The sequence below is a fragment of the Ranitomeya variabilis genome, chromosome 2 (assembly GCF_051348905.1).
Source record: "Ranitomeya variabilis isolate aRanVar5 chromosome 2, aRanVar5.hap1, whole genome shotgun sequence".
Taxonomy (NCBI): Eukaryota; Metazoa; Chordata; class Amphibia; order Anura; family Dendrobatidae; genus Ranitomeya; species Ranitomeya variabilis.
This window is the reverse complement of record NC_135233.1, coordinates 693,765,756-693,786,127: the sequence shown is the minus strand read 5'-3', so window position 1 is coordinate 693,786,127 and position 20,372 is coordinate 693,765,756. Positions and strand designations below refer to the sequence as shown.

At 43.9% G+C, this 20,372-nt stretch overlaps 1 protein-coding gene across 1 annotated transcript in view; it reads left to right on the top strand.

Moving 5' to 3' along the window:
* Positions 1 to 20,372, top strand: part of C2H6orf58 (chromosome 2 C6orf58 homolog) — a 142,584-nt gene that overhangs the window by 86,912 nt on the left and 35,300 nt on the right. The window contains exon 2 of the mRNA XM_077289411.1: positions 18,319 to 18,402. Coding sequence (XP_077145526.1) covers positions 18,375 to 18,402 — 28 coding nt within the window. The 5' untranslated portion in view covers positions 18,319 to 18,374. The remainder of the gene's footprint in view (positions 1 to 18,318; positions 18,403 to 20,372) is intronic.

The window sequence follows — 20,372 nt, the reverse complement described above, 5'->3', positions numbered from 1 at the left end:
GTTGTCAGGCCTTTGACTGATTTGACTAAAAAGGGTGCTGATGTTGCAGATTGGTCTCCTGCTGCTGTGGAGGCCTTTCGGGAGCTTAAGCGCCGTTTTTCTTCTGCTCCGGTGTTGTGCCAGCCTGATGTTTCTCTTCCTTTTCAGGTGGAAGTTGATGCTTCCGAGATCGGAGCGGGGGCGGTTTTGTCGCAGAAAAGTTCAGATTGTTCAGTGATGAGACCTTGTGCGTTCTTTTCTCGAAAATTTTCGCCCGCCGAGCGAAATTATGACGTCGGTAATCGGGAGCTTTTGGCGATGAAGTGGGCATTCGAGGAGTGGCGTCATTGGCTTGAGGGTGCTAAACATCAGGTGGTGGTCTTGACTGATCACAAAAATTTGATTTATCTTGAGTCGGCCAGACGTCTGAATCCTAGACAGGCGCGCTGGTCGTTGTTTTTCTCCCGGTTTAATTTTGTGGTTTCGTATCTGCCAGGTACTAAGAATGTGAAGGCGGATGCCCTTTCTGGGAGTTTTGAACCTGATTTCCCTGGTGATTCTAAACCTACGGGTATACTTAGGGATGGGGTGATATTGTCTGCTGTCTTCCCAGACCTGCGACGTGCTTTACAAGAGTTTCAGGCGGATCGGCCTGATCGTTGTCCGCCTGGTAGATTGTTTGTGCCGGATGAGTGGACCAATAGAGTCATCTCGGAGGTTCATTCTTCTGCGTTGGCAGGTCATCCGGGAATTTTTGGTACCAGAGATTTGGTGGCTAGGTCCTTCTGGTGGCCTTCCCTGTCTCGGGACGTGCGTACTTTTGTGCAGTCTTGCGATGTTTGTGCTCGGGCCAAGCCTTGTTGTTCTCGGGCTAGTGGGTTGTTGTTGCCCTTGCCTGTTCCTAAGAGGCCTTGGACACACAACTCTATGGATTTTATTTCTGATCTCCCTGTTTATCAGAAGATGTCCGTCATTTGGGTGGTGTGTGACCGCTTTTCTAAGATGGTTCATTTGGTGCCCTTGCCCAAGCTGCCTTCCTCATCTGAGTTGGTGCCCCTGTTTTTTCAGAATGTGGTTCGGCTGCATGGTATTCCGGAGAATATCGTTTCCGACAGGGGATCCCAGTTTGTGTCCAGATTTTGGCGGGCGTTTTGTGCCAGGATGGGCATTGATTTGTCTTTTTCGTCTGCATTTCATCCCCAGACAAATGGCCAGACGGAACGTACTAATCAGACCTTGGAGACTTATTTGAGGTGTTTCGTGTCTGCTGATCAGGATGACTGGGTCTCCTTTTTGCCGTTGGCTGAGTTTGCCCTTAATAATCGGGCCAGTTCTGCCACTTTGGTCTCCCCTTTCTTTTGCAATTCAGGGTTCCATCCTCGTTTTTCATCTGGTCAGGTGGAGTCTTCGGATTGTCCTGGAGTGGATACCATGGTGGATAGGTTGCATCGTATTTGGGGGCAGGTGGTGGACAATTTGGAGTTGTCCCAGGAGAAGACTCAACGTTTTGCTAATCGCCATCGTCGTGTTGGTCCTCGTCTTCGTGTTGGGGACTTGGTGTGGTTGTCCTCCCGTTTTGTCCCTATGAGGGTCTCTTCTCCTAAGTTTAAGCCTCGGTTCATCGGTCCTTATAAGATTTTGGAAATTCTTAACCCTGTGTCTTTTCGTTTGGACCTCCCAGCATCCTTTGCTATCCATAATGTCTTCCATCGGTCATTATTGCGGAGGTATGAGGTACCACTTGTGCCTTCTGTTGAGCCTCCTGCTCCTGTGCTGGTTGAGGGTGAATTGGAGTACGTGGTGGAGAAAATCTTGGACTCCCGTGTTTCCAGACGGAGACTTCAATATCTGGTGAAATGGAAGGGCTACGGTCAAGAGGATAATTCTTGGGTTACAGCTTCTGATGTTCATGCTTCTGATTTGGTCCGTGCCTTTCATAGGGCTCATCCAGATCGCCCTGGTGGTTCTTGTGAGGGTTCGGTGCCCCCTCCTTAAGGGGGGGGGTACTGTTGTGATTCGGTTCGTGGGCTCCCCCGGTGGTCTCTTGTGGTACTGGTGTCCTGCAAGCTTTGCCTTCTCAGTTCACCTGTTCCTATCAGGATGTGGGAGTATCCTATTTAACCTTGCTCCTCAGTCATTCTAATGCTGGCCATCAATGTATCCAGAGTGATTCTGTTGCATGTTCCTGCTCCCAGTTTTCTGCTCAGCTAAGTTGGACACTTTAGTCCTTAAGTCTATTTTTGTATGTTTTGTCCAGTTTGCACTTATGTGAATCTCTGCAGCTGGAAGCTCTTGTTGGGCTGAAATTACCACTCCAGTGGCATGAGTTGTCACATGAGTTAAGGTAATTTCAGGATGGTGTTTTGAAGGGTTTTGCAGCTGACCGCGAAGTCCTCTGTTGTATCTTTCTGCTATTTAGTTAGCGGGCCTCTCTGTGCTAAATCTGCTTTCATACTACGTGTGTCTTTTCATCTGCTCTCACCGTTATTATATGTGGGGGGCTGCTATCTCCTGTGGGGACATTCTCTGGAGGCAAGCCAGGACTGTGTTTTCTTCTACCAGGGGTAGTTAGTTCTCCGGCTGGCGCGCGGCATCTAGAGACAACGCAGGAATGCCCCCTGGCTACTTCTAGTGTGGTGTGAGGTTTAGCATCGCGGTCAGCTCTAGTTTCCATCACCCGAGAGCTTGTCCGTTTATTCTATGCTTCTGATGTTTCCTTGCCATTGGAAACCATAACACTCCGCTTCATGCCGTGGCCAATTTCCATTTTTGCAGTTCAGTTTTTTCCTTCCCTACTTCCTAGAGCCCTAACTCTTATTTTCTGTCCACATTGTCATTTGAAGGCTTGTTTTTTTGCATGGCATCATTCATTTTGCTGCATAGTGTACTGGAAAATGGGAAAAAATTACAAGTGCGGTGAAATTGTAAAAAAACCCCACGATTCCGTCATTGTTTTTTGGAAATTGTTTTTACGGTGTACATCTTCTGGTAAAAATGACCATGCAGTATGACTCTCCTCATCAATATGATAACGGCGATACCCAATATGTCCAGTTTTTTTATTATTTTAGTGGTGGAAAAAAAATTGGAAGTTTGCAAAAAAAACATTTTGAGTTGTGTTACCATTTTCCAAGACTCGAAACATTTTTTTTTATGCTGATGGAGCTGTGTGATAGCTTATTTCTTGCAGGGTAAGACAATGTTTTTATTAGTATCATTTTGAGATAGATGTGACTTTTTGATCGCAGATTTTTTTGTTGAATTGCGGTGACCAAAATAGCGTAATTTTGGTGTACTTAAATTTTATCCATTTATGGTGTTTACTGATTGGGTTAATTGTTTTTATATTTTGTTAGATCTGATGTTTCTGAAAGCGGCAATACCGCATATGTGGTTTTTTTTATATCTTTATTTTCAATGGAGTAAAGGGGCGTGATTTGAACTATCAGTTTTTATTTTTTTCATAGTTTTTAAAACTTTATTTTTACTTTTTATTGTTATTGTTAGCTTCCTTAGGTGACTTCAAGATGTGATTGTCCGATAGCTTGTGCATCTCTGCATATAGCAGAAATCATGGTTTCCTTTCCATCCTGGCCACAGGCACGGTTTCAAAGCAGCTTCATAAAGGCAGTTACAGGGGTCATTAGCCGACCCCCAGCTGTCATGCCAACCCATCGGCGACTAGAAATCACACCACGGGCGTGCCGCTGGGCATAGAAAATGATGTGCATGTTAAATGCCGCAGTAAGAGATTTACAGCAGCATTTAGCAAGTTAACAATTGTGGACAGAGGACTGCTCGACCCACGATTGCTAGCGGCATGTCCTACCTGTAATACACAGTCATCACCTGCCGGTATGAGGCGGACTCGTTTCGGGAGTCAACTCCATACTTTCGCTTCCGACATGCGCCGTACATGTGCGGCGGATTTTGTGAAGATTTAAGTAAAGGATAATAAATGTTTTATGTTTTAAGGTTCCTGGTTTGGCTATTTTGATCTATTGTGAGTTTAAAAAGAAAGTGACAAATGTGGTTAAATTTAAATCCTCAAAGAAATAGGTCAGCATGTAAATGAAGTTATGCAAAATAGTAGAAGTCTTATGGCTTCTCAACTTCAATATGTACACTTTTCAATACATGATAATGTTTTGTTCTGTCCTACATTTTTATTATAAGAAATTTACTTGAACTCACTCAAGAATGGTATCTAGGGCATTCACCCCAGTTTGTCTAAACTGGTTCTAAAAATCACAGCTGATTTACCAAAAAAGTAAAAAAGATTGCTTCCGTCCTGTCCTGCTGCTTATGGCAGATTACAAGTTAAACGGCATTACATACCCCTGAGTTCTAGTGCCCTTTGCAGCACTTTGCTGCCTTCCTATCCATTGATGAGTGAGGATTGGCATACATAAATGGTCTACTCCCTCCAACTTAACATAAAAATTTTCAGTAAAATATTGAATTACACATTTCAATTGTAGCTCAGTATACTTCCCATTAAACCCACAGGCATGTGACTCCCAGGCAATTAACCAAATAAATAAAAAATTTGGTTCAGCAAATCCTAATTTTATAGCTCCCAACTGTTTTGGTAAGGCCAGTTTCACACGTCCTGATATTTCCGGTACTGGAAAAACCGGTACCGGAGGTATCCGTGTCCATGTGTCCGTGTGCCCGTGTATGTACTATGTGTGGCACATGTGTGGCAACCGTGTTCCATTCATGTGCCGCATCAGTACCAAATGGACAGCCACTAGGGAAGAAGTGCTACAGTAAGCGCTGTTCCCCGGTGGCTGGCGCTGAAGCCGGCTTTCATCATTCTCCCTTGCTCTGCCGGCGAGCAGAGTAGATTGATGAGCATTACATTACAGTCTGAACGACAGCAGATGGGGGCTTTTGGGACTGTTATCCCTATCATCCCAAACCTGCTGCCGCTAATTACAGTGACAGTAGGTGCGGATGATCGGGATATTCCTCAGCTGCCGGCTGCGATCGTTCAAAAATAAATGAATGAAAAATTCGATGTGGATTCAACCCCCAGCTGTCAGCTTCTGCAAGGTTGGTTATTAAGAATAGAGGGGTCCCCACACTTTTTTAAAATTATTTAAATAAATAGCTAAAAAAATTGGCGTAGGGACCCCCACATTTTTGACAACCAGCCTTGCTAAAGCTCTCAGCTGGGGGCTGCTATCCTCAGGCTGGTAAAGGCCCCCCAGCCTAAAAACAGCAGCCCGCAGCTGCCCAGAAAAGGCCTGTCTATTAGATGCACTTTTTCTGGTGCTTTGCCCGGCTCTTCCCACTTGCCCTGTGGTAGTGGCAAGTGAGGTAATATATGTGGGGTTGTTGTCACCTTTCTGGTGACATTAAGCCCATGGCTTAGAAATGGAGAGGCGTCTATAAAACATCTATCCATTACTAATCCTATAGTTGTAATGTTAAATAAAGACACGGCCAGAATTTCTTTTTTTACTTGAAAAAATTACACAGACTCCTTTAATGTTCTAAATTAAACCAAACTTAATGCCACATCTAATCACCCGATGCCCTCGATCTCCTGGAATAAAAGTAAACTAGTAAACCAGCAATATACGATTCCTGTCTGTTGTCATGTCCCACGCCATAATCTATATCTCGGGGATATACAGGTTTCAACCAGGACGGTGCCAAGATGCGACCGTCCTGGCTGAAAATGACTGGTGAATGAGATGTTGAGAGTGCAGCATCATTCACCTGAAAGGTGACATCAACCCCACAAATATTACCCCACTTGCCACCGCTACAGGGCAAGTGGGAAGATCCAGGCAAAGCGCAAGAAAAGGCGCATCAAAGGCACCTTTGCTGGGCAGCTGCGGGCTGCTGTTTCTAGGCTGGAGGGCCTATATCAATGACCCCTTACCAGCCTGAGAATTGCAGTCCCCAGCTGTAAGCTTTAGCAAGGCTGATTGTCAAAACTGGGGGGGACCCCACGCCGTTTTTTAAAATTATTTATTTAAATAATTAAAAAAGCAGCATGGGGGTCCCCTCTATTCTTGATAAACAACCTTGCAGAAGCTAACAGCTGGGGGTTGTAAAGTTGTTCAGACTTTAATATAACGCTCATCATTCTACTCTGCTCGTCAGCAGAGCAGGGTAGAGTCATGAAAGCCGGCTTCAGCACCTGCCACCGGGGAACAGCGCTTACTGTAGCGCTTCTTCCCCGGCGGCCGTTTGTGCGGTACTGATGCAGCACATGGGTGGAACACGTTTCCCACAGGTGTGCCACACCTACTACACACACGGGCATGGATATCTCCGGTACTGGTTTTTCCGGTACCGGAAATATCAGGATGTGTGAAACTGGCCTAAGGCTGCCCTAATTTGAAGGAGCTGTTCCACTACCCTGCAGGTCAAAGCTGTGTCTTCATTGCTCCATAGCTCCTCCTACTCAAGGGCGGGGTCAACATCTATCTGCTCTCTACAAACTTTTATTTCATTAAAGGGACTCTGTCACCTGAATTTGGAGGGAACAATTTTCAGCCATAGGGGCAGGGTTTTCGGTGTTTGATTCAACCTTTCCTTACCCGCTGGCTGCATGCTGGCTGCAATATTGGATTGAAGTTCATTCTCTGTCCTCCATAGTACACGCCTGCGTAAGGCAAGATTGCCTTGAATTCAGGCAAGATTGCCACGCGACCAATCACAAGCCGCGATGTCATCTAAGGTCTTTCAAGCGCTCATTCTTAGGAACGGAAGCTGCCGGTTACATCGGTAAGGTCCAGGCTGCGTCGGAGAGGTGAGTATATCAATATTTTTTATTTTTATTCTTTATTTTACACATTAATATGGATCCCAGGGCCTGAAGGAGAGTTTCCTCTCCTTCAGACCCTGGGAACCATACAGGATACCTTCCGATACTTGGTGTCCCATTGACTTGTGTTGTGGATTCTGTTTTTGGGCTCCCTCTGGTGGTTACAACTGGTACTGGGTGACTTTGGTGGGTTGCGGTCTCTGGTTTCCACCTGTCCATCAGTGGCTGGGTGTTTCCTATTTAACCTGGCTTCCCTGTCATTCCCTTGCCGGCTATCAATGTATCAGTGTGTGTCTCTGTTACCTGCTCCTAGGCCTTCAAGACAAGCTAAGTCTGTATTTCCCTGTTTCATGATTGCTTTCATGTTTTTTAGTCCAGCTTGCAGATATGTAATTCTCTGCTGCTGGTTGCTCTAGTGGGCTGAAATTACCACTCATGTACCATGAGTTGGCACATGAGTTCAAGTAATTTCAGGATGGTATTTTGAAGGGTTTTTCAGCTGACCGCGCAGTTCACCTTTTGTATCCTCTGCTATCTAGCTTAAGCGGGCCTCATTTTGCTGAATCTGTTTTCATAACTACGTTTGTGCCTTCCTCTCATTTCACCGTCATTATATGTGGGAGGCTGCTATCTCTGTGGGAATATTTCTCTGGAGGCAAGTGAGGTCTGTTATTCTTCTGATAGGGGAAGCTAGATCTCCGGCTGGCGCGAGACGTCTAGGGTCCCCCCAGGAACGTCCCCCGGCTACTGTTAGTTGAGTGTTGAGGTTCAGGATCGCGGTCAGCTCAGGTTCCATCACCCTAGAGCTCGTCCTGTTTTTGCCCGTGTTATGTTGACAAATTCCCTGCCATTGGGAATCATGACAGTATAGCCGGCCCACAAAGTGTTAATTGTTTGGGCTGAAGCAGGAGAAAAAGAAGTGTTGAAGGGAAATTTTTTTTTTCTTTTTCCCCTCAGAGTTTTGCTGCCTAGCCCTTAATTGCTGTCTAGCTGCTTCTTACCTCCTCTTAACCCTTGAATGGCTCTGACCTTAGCTGTTTAACATGGATGTCCAGAGTTTGGCTTCCAGCCTGAATAATCTTGCTGTAAAAGTTCAAAATATACAGGATTTTGTTGTTCACACTCCTATGTCTGAACCTAGAATTCCTATTCCAGAGTTTTTTTCTGGAGATAGATCTACCTTCCTGAATTTCAGGAACAATTGCAAATTGTTTCTTTCTTTGAAATCTCGCTCCTCTGGAGACCCTGCTCAGCAGGTCAAGATTGTAATATCTTTCCTGCGGGGCGACCCTCAGAATTGGGCATTTGCATTGGCACCAGGGGATCCTGCATTGCTCAGTGTGGATGCGTTTTTTCTGGCACTGGGATTGCTCTATGAGGAACCTAACCTGGAGATTCAGGCTGAAAAGGCTTTATTGGCCTTCTCTCAGGGGCATGATGAAGCGGAAGTATATTGTCAAAAATTTCGGAAATGGTCGGTGCTTACTCAGTGGAATGAGTGCGCCCTGGCTGCAAACTTCAGAGATGGTCTTTCTGAGGCCATTAAGGATATTATGGTGGGGTTCCCTGCGCCTACAGGTCTGAATGAGTCTATGGCTATGGCCATTCAGATTGATCGGCGTTTACGGGAGCGCAAACCTGTGCACCAGTTGGTGGTGTCTTCTGAACAGGCACCTGAGACTATGCAATGTGATAGAATTCAGTCCAGAAGTGAACGGCAAAATTATAGGCGGAAAAATGGATTGTGTTTTTATTGTGGTGATTCAGCTCATGTTATATCAGCATGCTCTAAACGCACAAAAAAGGTTGATAAATCTTTTGCCGTTAGTACTCTGCAGTCTAAGTTCATTTTGTCTGTAACTCTGATTTGTTCACTGTCATCCATTTCCGTCGATGCCTATGTGGATTCGGGCGCTGCCCTGAGTCTTATGGATTGGTCTTTTGCCAAACGCTGCGGTTTTAGTCTGGAGCCTCTGGAAGTTCCTATTCCTTTGAAGGGAATTGACTCTACACCATTGGCTATGAATAAACCGCAGTACTGGACACAAGTGACCATGCGCATGACTCCCGTTCATCAGGAGGTGATTCGCTTCCTTGTACTGTATAATTTACATGATGTACTAGTGCTTGGTCTGCCATGGTTACAAACTCATAATCCAGTCCTGGATTGGAAAACAATGTCTGTGTTAAGCTGGGGATGTCAGGGGGTTCATGATGATGCACCTCTGATTTCAATTGCTTCATTTACTCCTTCTGAGGTCCCTGCGTTTTTGTCTGACTATCGGGATGTTTTTGAGGAGCCTAAGCTCAATTCGCTCCCTCCTCATAGGGATTGTGACTGTGCTATAGAATTAATTCCTGGCAGTAAGTTCCCTAAGGGTCGTTTATTTAATCTGTCAGTGCCAGAGCATACTGCTATGCGGAATTATATTAAGGAGTCCTTGGAAAAGGGACATATTCGTCCATCTTCGTCCCCTCTGGGAGCAGGTTTTTTTTTCGTGGCTAAAAAAGATGGTTCCCTGAGGCCTTGTATAGATTATCGCCTTCTGAATAAGATTACAGTCAAATATCAGTATCCATTGCCATTATTGACTGATTTGTTTGCTCGCATTAAGGGGGCTAGGTGGTTCACTAAGATAGATCTTCGCGGTGCGTATAATCTTGTGCGGATAAAGCAGGGTGATGAGTGGAAAACCGCATTTAATACGCCTGAGGGCCATTTTGAGTATTTGGTAATGCCTTTTGGACTTTCTAATGCTCCTTCAGTCTTTCAGTCCTTTATGCACAATATTTTCCGTGAATATCTGGATAAGTTTATGATTGTGTATTTGGATGATATTTTGGTGTTTTCTGATGACTGGGAGTCTCATGTTCTACAGGTCAGGAAGGTGTTTCAAGTCCTGCGGGCCAATTCTCTGTTTGTGAAGGGCTCAAAATGTCTCTTCGGAGTCCAGAAGATTTCTTTTTTGGGGTACATTTTTTCTCCTTCTACTATTGAGATGGATCCCGTCAAGGTTCAGGCGATTTGTGACTGGACACAACCTACATCTGTTAAGAGTCTTCAGAAGTTCTTGGGTTTTGCTAATTTTTATCGTCGGTTCATTTCTAATTTTTCCAGTGTTGTTAAACCTTTGACTGATTTGACTAAAAAGGGTGCTGATGTTGCTAATTGGTCTCCTGCGGCTGTGGAGGCCTTTCAGGAACTTAAGCGCCGGTTTTCTTCTGCTCCTGTGTTATGTCAACCAGATGTTTCACTTCCTTTTCAAGTTGAGGTTGATGCTTCCGAGATTGGAGCGGGGGCGGTTTTGTCACAGAGAAGTTCCGATGGCTCGGTGATGAAGCCATGTGCGTTCTTTTCTAGAAAATTCTCGCCCGCCGAGCGCAATTATGATGTGGGTAATCGGGAGCTTTTGGCCATGAAGTGGGCATTTGAGGAGTGGCGTCATTGGCTTGAGGGTGCTAGACATCGTGTGGTGGTCTTGACTGATCACAAAAATCTGATTTACCTTGAGTCTGCCAGGCGTTTGAATCCTAGACAGGCTCGTTGGTCATTGTTTTTTTCTCGTTTCAATTTTGTGGTTTCATACTTGCCAGGTTCAAAGAATGTGAAGGCAGATGGTCTTTCTAGGAGTTTTGTGCCTGACTCTCCTGGAGACTCTGGGCCTACTGGCATCCTTAGGGATGGGGTAATATTGTCCGCCGTCTCCCCAGACTTGCGACGTGCATTGCAGGAGTTTCAGGCGGATAAACCTGATCGGTGTCCACCAGAAAGACTGTTTGTTCCGGATGATTGGACCAGTAGAGTCATCTCCGAGGTCCATTCTTCTGTGTTGGCTGGTCATCCTGGAATATTTGGTACTAGAGACTTGGTGGCCAGGTCTTTTTGGTGGCCTTCCTTGTCAAGGGATGTGCGCACCTTTGTGCAGTCTTGTGAAGTGTGTGCTCGGGCTAAGCCTTGCTGTTCTCGGGCCAGTGGGTTGTCGTTATCCTTGCCTATTCCGAAGAGGCCTTGGACGCACATTTCCATGGATTTTATTTCAGATCTCCCTGTCTCACAGAAAATGTCCGTTATCTGGGTTGTGTGTGACCGCTTTTCTAAGATGGTTCATTTGGTACCCTTGCCTAAATTGCCTTCCTCCTCTGAGTTGGTCCCTTTATTTTTTCAGAACGTGGTTCGTTTGCATGGGATTCCGGAGAATATCGTTTCGGACAGGGGATCCTAGTTTGTGTCTAGATTTTGGCGGACGTTTTGTGCTAAGATGGGCATTAATTTGTCTTTCTCGTCTGCATTCCATCCTCAGACGAATGGCCAGACGGAGCGAACTAATCAGACCTTGGAAACTTATTTAAGGTGTTTTGTTTCTGCTGATCAAGATGACTGGGTTGCCTTTTTGCCACTGGCCGAATTTGCCCTTAATAATCGGGCTAGTTCTGCTACTTTGGTTTCTCCTTTCTTTTGTAATTCGGGGTTTCATCCTCGTTTTTCGTCTGGTCAGGTGGAGCCTTCGGATTGTCCTGGAGTGGACGTGGTGGTGGATAGGTTACATCAGATTTGGAATCAGGTGGTGGACAATTTGAAGTTGTCTCAGGAGAAGGCTCAGCAGTTTGCTAATCGTCGTCGCCGCGTGGTTCCCCGACTTCATGTTGGGGACTTGGTGTGGTTGTCTTCTCGTTTTGTCCCTATGAAGGTCTCTTCTCCCAAGTTTAAGCCTCGGTTCATCGGTCCTTATAAGATCTTGGAGATTCTTAACCCTGTATCTTTTTGTTTGGATCTCCCAGCATCGTTTGCTATTCATAATGTGTTCCATCGGTCGTTATTGCGGAGGTATGAGGTGCCCGTTGTTCCTTCGGTTGAGCCTCCTGCTCCGGTGCTGGTGGAGGGAGAATTGGAGTATGTTGTTGAGAAGATCTTGGATTCTCGTGTTTCCAGACGTAAACTCCAGTATTTGGTTAAGTGGAAGGGTTATGGTCAGGAGGATAATTCCTGGGTGGTCGCCTCTGATGTTCATGCGACTGATTTGGTCCGCGCCTTCCATAGAGCTCATCCTGATCGCCCTGGGGGTTCTCATGAGGGTTCGGTGACCCCTCCTCAAGGGGGGGGTACTGTTGTGGATTCTGTGTTTGGGCTCCCTCTGGTGGTTACAACTGGTACTGGGTGACTTTGGTGGGTTGCGGTCTCTGGTTTCCACCTGTCCATCAGTGGCTGGGTGTTTCCTATTTAACCTGGCTTTCCTGTCATTCCCTTGCCGGCTATCAATGTATCAGTGTGTGTCTCTGTTACCTGCTCCTAGGCCTTCAAGACAAGCTAAGTCTGTATTTCCCTGTTTCATGATTGCTTTCATGTTTTTTAGTCCAGCTTGCAGATATGTAATTCTCTGCTGCTGGTTGCTCTAGTGGGCTGAAATTACCACTCATGTACCATGAGTTGGCACATGAGTTCAAGTAATTTCAGGATGGTATTTTGAAGGGTTTTTCAGCTGACCGCGCAGTTCACCTTTTGTATCCTCTGCTATCTAGCTTAAGCGGGCCTCATTTTGCTGAATCTGTTTTCATAACTACGTTTGTGCCTTCCTCTCATTTCACCGTCATTATATGTGGGAGGCTGCTATCTCTGTGGGAATATTTCTCTGGAGGCAAGTGAGGTCTGTTATTCTTCTGATAGGGGAAGCTAGATCTCCGGCTGGCGCGAGACGTCTAGGGTCCCCCCAGGAACGTCCCCCGGCTACTGTTAGTTGAGTGTTGAGGTTCAGGATCGCGGTCAGCTCAGGTTCCATCACCCTAGAGCTCGTCCTGTTTTTGCCCGTGTTATGTTGACAAATTCCCTGCCATTGGGAATCATGACAGACTTGTATTGGTATCGGGTATCGGTATCGGCGATATCCGATACTTTTCGGGTATCGGCCGATACTATCCTATACCAATACTTTCAAGTATCGGACGGTATCGCTTAACACTAATCCTGAGACATAAAAATACACAAAGAAAATGGGAGACGTTTATTAGCACCCTGGATAGGACCTGTGCACAGTATATACCGTATGGGAATAAACATACTGGAAATAGTAGGAAACCAATATGGCTAAATAGAGCTGTAAGGGGCGCAATAAGTGACAAAAAGAAAGCATTTAGAAAATTAAAGGAAGTAGGTGGTGATGAGGCTTTAAATAAATACAGAAAGTTAAATAAATTCTGTAAAAAGCAAATCAAGGCAGCAAAAATTGAGACAGAGAGACTCATTGCCAGAGAGAGTAAAGATAATCCCAAAATATTCTTTAACTACATAAATAGTAAGAAACTAAAAAATGATAGTGTTGGCCCCCTTAAAAATAGTCTGGGTGAAATGGTGGATGAGGATAAGGAAAAAGCCAATATGCTAAATGACTTTTTTTCATCAGTATTTACACAGGAAAATTCCATGGCAGACAATATGATGAGTGATAACAAAAATTCCCCATTAAGTGTCACCTGCTTAACCCAGCAGGAAGTACGGCGGCGTCTAAAAATCACTAAAATTGACAAATCTCCGGGCTCAGATGGGATACACCCCCCGAGTACTGCAGGAATTAAGTACAGTCATTGATAGACCATTATTTTTAATCTTTAAAGGCTCCATAATAACAGGGTCTGTACCACAGGACCGGCGTATAGCAAATGTGGTGCCAACATTCAAAAAGGGGACAAAAACTGAACTCGGAAATTATAGGCCAGTAAGCTTAACCTCTACTGTGGGTACAATCCTGGAGGGTTTTCTAAGAGATGCTATACTGGAGTATCTGAAGAGGAATAACCTCATGACCCAGTATCAGCATGGATTTACTAGGGACCATTCCTGTCAGACTAATTTGATCAATTTCTATGAATAGATAAGTTCCGGACTGGACCAAGGGAACCCGGTGGACGTAGTGTATATGGACTTTTCAAAAGCTTTTGATACGGTGCCACACAAAAGGTTGTTATATAAAATGAGAATAATGGGGATAGGGGAAAATATGTGTAAGTGGGTTAAGAGCTGGCTCAGGGATAGGAAACAAAAGGTGGTTATTAATGGAGCACACTCGGACTGGGTCGCGGTTAGCATTGGGGTACCACAGGTGTCAGTATTGGGCCCTCTTCTTTTTAACATATTTATTAATGACCTTGTAGGGGGCATTCAGAGTAGAATTTCAATATTTGCAGATGACACTAAACTCTGCAGGGTAATCAATACAGAGGAGGACAATTTTATATTACAGGATGATTTATGTAAACTAGAAGCTTGGGCTGATAAGTGGCAAATGAGCTTTAATAAGGATAAATGTAAGGTCATGCACTTGGGTAGAAGTAATAAGATGTATAACTATGTGCTTAATTCTAAAACTCTGGGCAAAACCGTCAATGAAACAGACCTGGGAGTATGGGTGGATGACAAACTCACATTTAGTGGCCAGTGTCAGGCAGCTGCTACAAAGGCAAATAAAATAATGGGATGCATTAAAAGAGGCATAGATGCTCATGAGGAGAACATAATTTTACCTCTATACAAGTCACTAGTTCGACCACACTTAGAATACTGTGTACAGTTCTGGTTTCCGGTGTATAAGAAAGACATAGCTGAACTAGAGCGGGTGCAGAGAAGGGCGACCAAGGTTATTAGAGGACTGGGGGGTCTGCAATACCAAGATAGATTATTACACTTGGGGCTATTTAGTTAGAAAAAACGAAGACTAAGGGGTGATCTTATTTTAATGTATAAATATATGAGGGGACAGTACAAAGACCTTTTTGATGATCTTTTTAATCATAGACCAGAGACAGGGACAAGGGGGCATCCTCTACGTCTAGAGGAAAGAAGGATTAAGCATAATAACACGGATTCTTTACTGTAAGAGCAGTGAGACTATGGAACTCTCTGCCGTATGATGTTGTAATGAGTGATTTATTAGTTAAGTTTAAGAGGGGACTGGATGCCTTTCTTGAAAAGTATAATGTTACAGGGTATATATACTAGATTCCTTGATAGGGTGTTGATCCAGGGAACTAGTCTGATTGCCGTATGTGGAGTCGGAAAGGAATTTTTTTCCCCAATGTGGAGCTTACTCTTTGCCACGTTTTTTTTTTGCCTTCCTCTGGATCAACATGTTAGGGCATGTTAGGTTAGGTTATGGGTTGAACTAGATGGACTTAAAGTCTTCCTTCAACCTTAATAACTATGTTACTATGTTACTATGTCAGAGAAATGTAACATCCCTGACCAAAAGCACGTTTCCACGTGTTGGTCGTTAAAAGAACCTTCCGAGTAACTGTGTAGGTCAGAGCACGGGTGATGTTATGGGACCTGTGCTGGTGTAAGACGGGGACTGCACACTGGGAAAAATAGTGGCAGCTGGGGATCGAGTACACAGAGACTGCTGCTACCATGATGCTGCGGAAAGCCTAAAGCCTAAATAGCAACTTTTCCTGTCTGCAAGCATGCTGGAAATGTGCCTGGTTAGTGTTTGGGCCTGTGGGTGAGTATCTGGGTATTTCCTTTTGCATTCGAAGGCCTGGGGTAGGGATAGCTGAATGTGCGATGACAGGTGCAGGGTAGAAGGCAAGCCTGCGTCCTGAACAGGAGATTGGCAAGCACGTAGCACAGGGGAAAAGGCAGATGGGTAAGGAATTGGCTAAATGACCAGAAACAAAAAGATGTCATAAATAGTACGTTCTCTAAATGGGATATAGTCAGCAGTAGGGTACCACAGGGATCTGTGCTAGGACTGGTTCTTTTTAAACTCTTTATTAATGGCCTTGTGGATGGGATTGAGAGTAAAGTGTCAGTCTTTGCTGATGACACCAAACTATGTAGGATATTAAAATCTGATCTTGACATTACAATATAGCAAAATGATCTGAATAAGATGACTGAATGAACAAACACTTGGCAAATAAGATTCAATGTAGATAAATGTAAAGTAATGCACCTAGGACGGAGTAATTCTATTGCTGCATATACATTAAATGGGAGTATACTTGGGACTACAGAACAGGAAAAGGACTTGGGTATTCTCGTTACAAGTAAGCTTATTGGCAGTACTCAATGTCAAGCAGCAGCTGCAAAATCAAACAAGATTTTAGGATGTATAAAAAGAGAGATAAAATCCTGCGATCCCAACGTATTATTGCCCCTTTATAAATCACTGGTGAGGCCACATCTAGAATATGGGATCCAGTTTTAGGCTCCACATTTTAAAAAGGATATTTAGGAGTTAGAATCAGTTCAACGACGGGCAACTAGATTATTACAAGGGATAGGAGGCCTCTCATATGAGGAGAGGTTGGAAAAGTTGGACTTGTTTAGCTTAAAAAAAGACTCCTCGTTTACATGTATAAATATATGTGCGGCCAGTACAAAACACTGGCACATGACTTATTCCTGCCAAGGACCGTGCTGAGGACTAGGGGGCTCTCATTACCGGTGGAAGAAAGGCGATTCCGACACCTAAACAGTAAAGGGTTCTTTACAGTTAGCACAGTCAGACTGTGGAATGCGCTACCACAGGAGGTAGTAGTGGCAGACACTATAACAGCTTTTAAAAAAGGGCTAGACAATTTCCTTGATACACATAACATTGTGGGTTATAACTAGATTAGTGACGAAATGTACAGTTGGTGGAGAAAGGTTGAACTTTGATGGATCTAGGTCTTTATTCAACCTACGTAACTATGTAACTATGTATCAGCAGACACTGATTTTGGACCCAGGCTGTCGGCCCACCTAGTCAGGTGCTCTGATGACATGTGTCTGAGCATGCTGGTGGTGGTCAGGCTGGTAGTGGTCAGGCATCTGCTATTCTTGGTCTAGCACAGGTTGCAAATGACCATTTTTTTATATTCTGCACTTCCTTTAAAAAAGCTCCAGACTGGGCAACACCTAACCCTTGGCCTGGGAACTTGCTGCATGTGGGTGCTCTATGAAACAGTTGCCTGCCTTCTCCCTCTGGCCACCTCACTGCCTCTTCCTGTCTGTTGAGGATCCATCCCGCTCTGCGCTGCTGTCTTTGCTCTGCTTGGCACCTACCCAGATTGGATTAGTGACTTCATCACCCATCACCTCATCTTCCACTTCCACACTCTGGTACTCCTGAGTTGTTGACTTAACGACATCACCTTGTTGGCAACTGTGTTTCATCATCTTCTACCTCTTGAGACATTAATTGCTGCACCCCATTGTTGTCTTCTTGTGACTGTGGCTGCTCAAGTATTTGGGCATCACTGCACATGATCTTCTCATGTCCCTCTTGAAACATGCAGAGTGAGAGGCCAGAAGTAATAAATGGAAATGCAAAGAGCTCCTCGGAGTGTCCTAGTGTGGGATCATTTGTCTCCTGGGACTTGCCGTGGTGGGAGGAAGGCAGATCATGGTGAGTATCATGTGGTCCAGACTCTTGGCTAGTGAGACTGGACCATTTAGAAGATAGGGTGGTGCTGCAAAACATACTGGACGCATTATTTGCCATTCAACCAACCACCTGTTCGCATTGTTCTGGCTTCAATAGTGGTGTTCCTCGTCCCCCTGCAAAGTGGTACAGGAAGCTTGTTGTTGTGGATGAGCATATTTGTTGCCCTCCTGCAGCAGACACAGTTTCACCTGGCCCACGGCCTCGGCCTCTGCATGCACCAACATGCCTATAGAAGAACTGTAAGGCAATACACCCTGCCTATATGCCGCTAATCAAAAATATACCTCTTCCACTAGCTATCTCCACATTGAATGCTGGTGACAGTGGTTTTACTAGAGAAAGAATAGTATGTAGCCCTGAAAGCAACTCTTGTTTTTAGGTTGCAACAGCACTATACCTAAAGAAGGATTGATAGGCAATAAACCCTGCCTATTTGTCTCTAATAAAAAAATAATAAGCTTTTCCTGCTATAACAACTCTTCCTGAACTGCTTCCAGAGGACAGTGTGCGAACATAGCATAACCAGGTCTTATATAATCCAAATACAATAATGCCAGTAGCCAACATGGCTACGGTATTACCGTGTATGGCAGGCAATCCCCCATGTTTGTTGGCTGTCTAACAGGCGCAAAACATGCAATTGTGTAATGAGTGTACCCCAGCACCCCGATGCTCAATCGAGTATGGAGCAGTACCACTCATGATCATCACTAGCTATTATGGCATCCTGAACTGTATACATAGCTCTCATGCACTGCTGACAGCCTGCACACTACTCCTACAATTGCACATTTCCCATGCAGTCAAGGTAAAAACATATGCAGACCAGCCAGATGTTTAGAGACATCCAGTGGTCTGCAAATAGCTAATAGCAGAAAAAAAATAAAAAATAATAATGATGTAGAGGTAAAAGTCATAGTGAAAATTGTAACATGGAGGTTGGTGGAATTAATATGTATGGGGACTCGACTAACCTACATTGATATCTGGATGCACTCCCATTCTTTAATAATGTTCTTTTGCATCCAACCACTTTGTAACATATGTTTGATTGTTATTATTCAATTGTTTTAATGTGACTTTGATGTGATGTGTGTTGTGATGATTGGTGACTTTATTTTCAATCTTAACTAGGTCGTCTACTAGATACATCTGTGCAGCCTTCTATTGGGCAGAACAAACAATAAACAATGATTTCACCAAAAAGCTGGTGGGCTTGTAAGTATAGCACTACAATTCTGTTAAAGGCTATCACCTAGGAAACAAACATTATTTAGACCCAGTAGATGCAAGATTTCAGTGCAGTATAAAACTTATTTAGTACTTCCAGTAGAAATCAATTACACTTTCCTCACGTTCTCAAAAAACTTTTTGGAGATGTACAATTACATTTTTTCCATGTGTTCACCCAATGATGATTCTTTGAAGCCAGAGACAATACCTGCATGGTTTATGTATTCTTAATTATTATAGTGCCCCCCTCCACACTCCAAAAATAGTAATTAATTTCCAAACAAATTAACTAGTTTGGGTACAGCAATTGGATCGGTAGAAGATTAGAACCGATGTGAGTACAATGTGCTCACAACTTTGCGGAATGTTTTAGTGCAATATTAACATTATACACTCCTCAATTAAATTTCAACTCCAGGAAGGAAAAGTTGTGGAATAATGGAAATCACGGGATTGATAGACATGGTAATGTCATGTAAATGATTAAAAAAGGGAAACATAATTTTCCTAACATCTCGATTTTTTTTTGTATGATTTGGAAGCACTACACACAGAAAGGGTTGATTCACTCGATCATATAAAAAATTCTTTAAAGTTTCATCCAGAAAAAGGATGATTTTTTCTTCACTTGTCATCCGTGTGCAGTCTGTATACAATCATCATTTTTTACAGCAGTAGCTATTAATCGTTTATATAGTTTCCAATGTTACAGAATTGCAATATATCTGTAAAAATTGGATCCTGTGCTGTCCCTCCATATGGTATCCTATTGTTTCATCCAATTTACTGAAGAAATTAGTGCATTCTAAAAAAAAAATTCACACGCAGATTTGGTCCTTGAAAAACAACGTTCATCTGCATTGCCTCATTGCAAAAAATGTGTTCCAAGTTTAATGCACTTTTTTTCAAGGATAGCACTCAAACCAAAAATATTGTTGCGAGTGTGAGGGTGAGCCAGAGCAGTAGTCATGGCTGAGGACCTCTGCACTACTTGCCATGTCCTCCAGTACATTACGGGGTAATATCACCTTTGGCGATAATGCAGCATCCTCCTTGTCCAAACTCACTGTATTTGGGGTTCCCCTCGTCCGTTTCACACCGGAACAAAGGGCATCAGCCCACACAATGACCTGCCACATATTGGACAATCTGCACCCTGTACTCTTCCCGGACCGCTTTCTTCTCTTCCAAACTGCTGCAATACTGATACTTAACACTGCTTTTCAGTCCTAAGAACCCCCTGAATAGCTGGGCTCCACTGCTTTCCCAATGTTACGGGCCTGCTGTGGCGTCCTGGGGCTATAATAACCCATGTGAGCGGTTCGGGCACCCGTGCCCTTCTCCCTCTACTTCTACATCCCTCCTACCTTACCCCTTAGCAGCCCCTCCTATCCTTAACTACTTCCTATACTAAGCTACATCCTAACTGTAATTACGTTTACGCTGATGCTCCCATCTTGTGGCAAATATTATAACTGCACTTACCCTATACATAGCAGCACAAAGAAACATCTTATCAAATACACATTTAGAATGGTTCTGCCATGATAAATGCACTTGGGCACCCAAATCATCAAGATCAGCTGCTGTCAGCTCTCTTAGCAATTGCCGACCAATTACGTCCAAGATGTAATCAATGGAAGACAAGTCTGGATATGCTGCAGGCTGTAGTTGGACCTTTTTTCATCATTTATATATCATTAACATACCCTTTGATCTACATAACTCCATGACATTTTCTTCTTGTTGCAATTTCATTGTTGAGGAGTTTTGAAAACACATAATATATGTTAGGAGTCCTAATTTAGGACAATTCCAAAAATATGTAGGTAAAAATTATCTTAACTGTATAAAATAGAGATTTAATCATGGACAGGCTGATAAATGGTGAGATTTGTTTGTATTGATCATTTTGTACAAAAAAATGTTTAAAGGAATCAGTAAAATTGTAATTT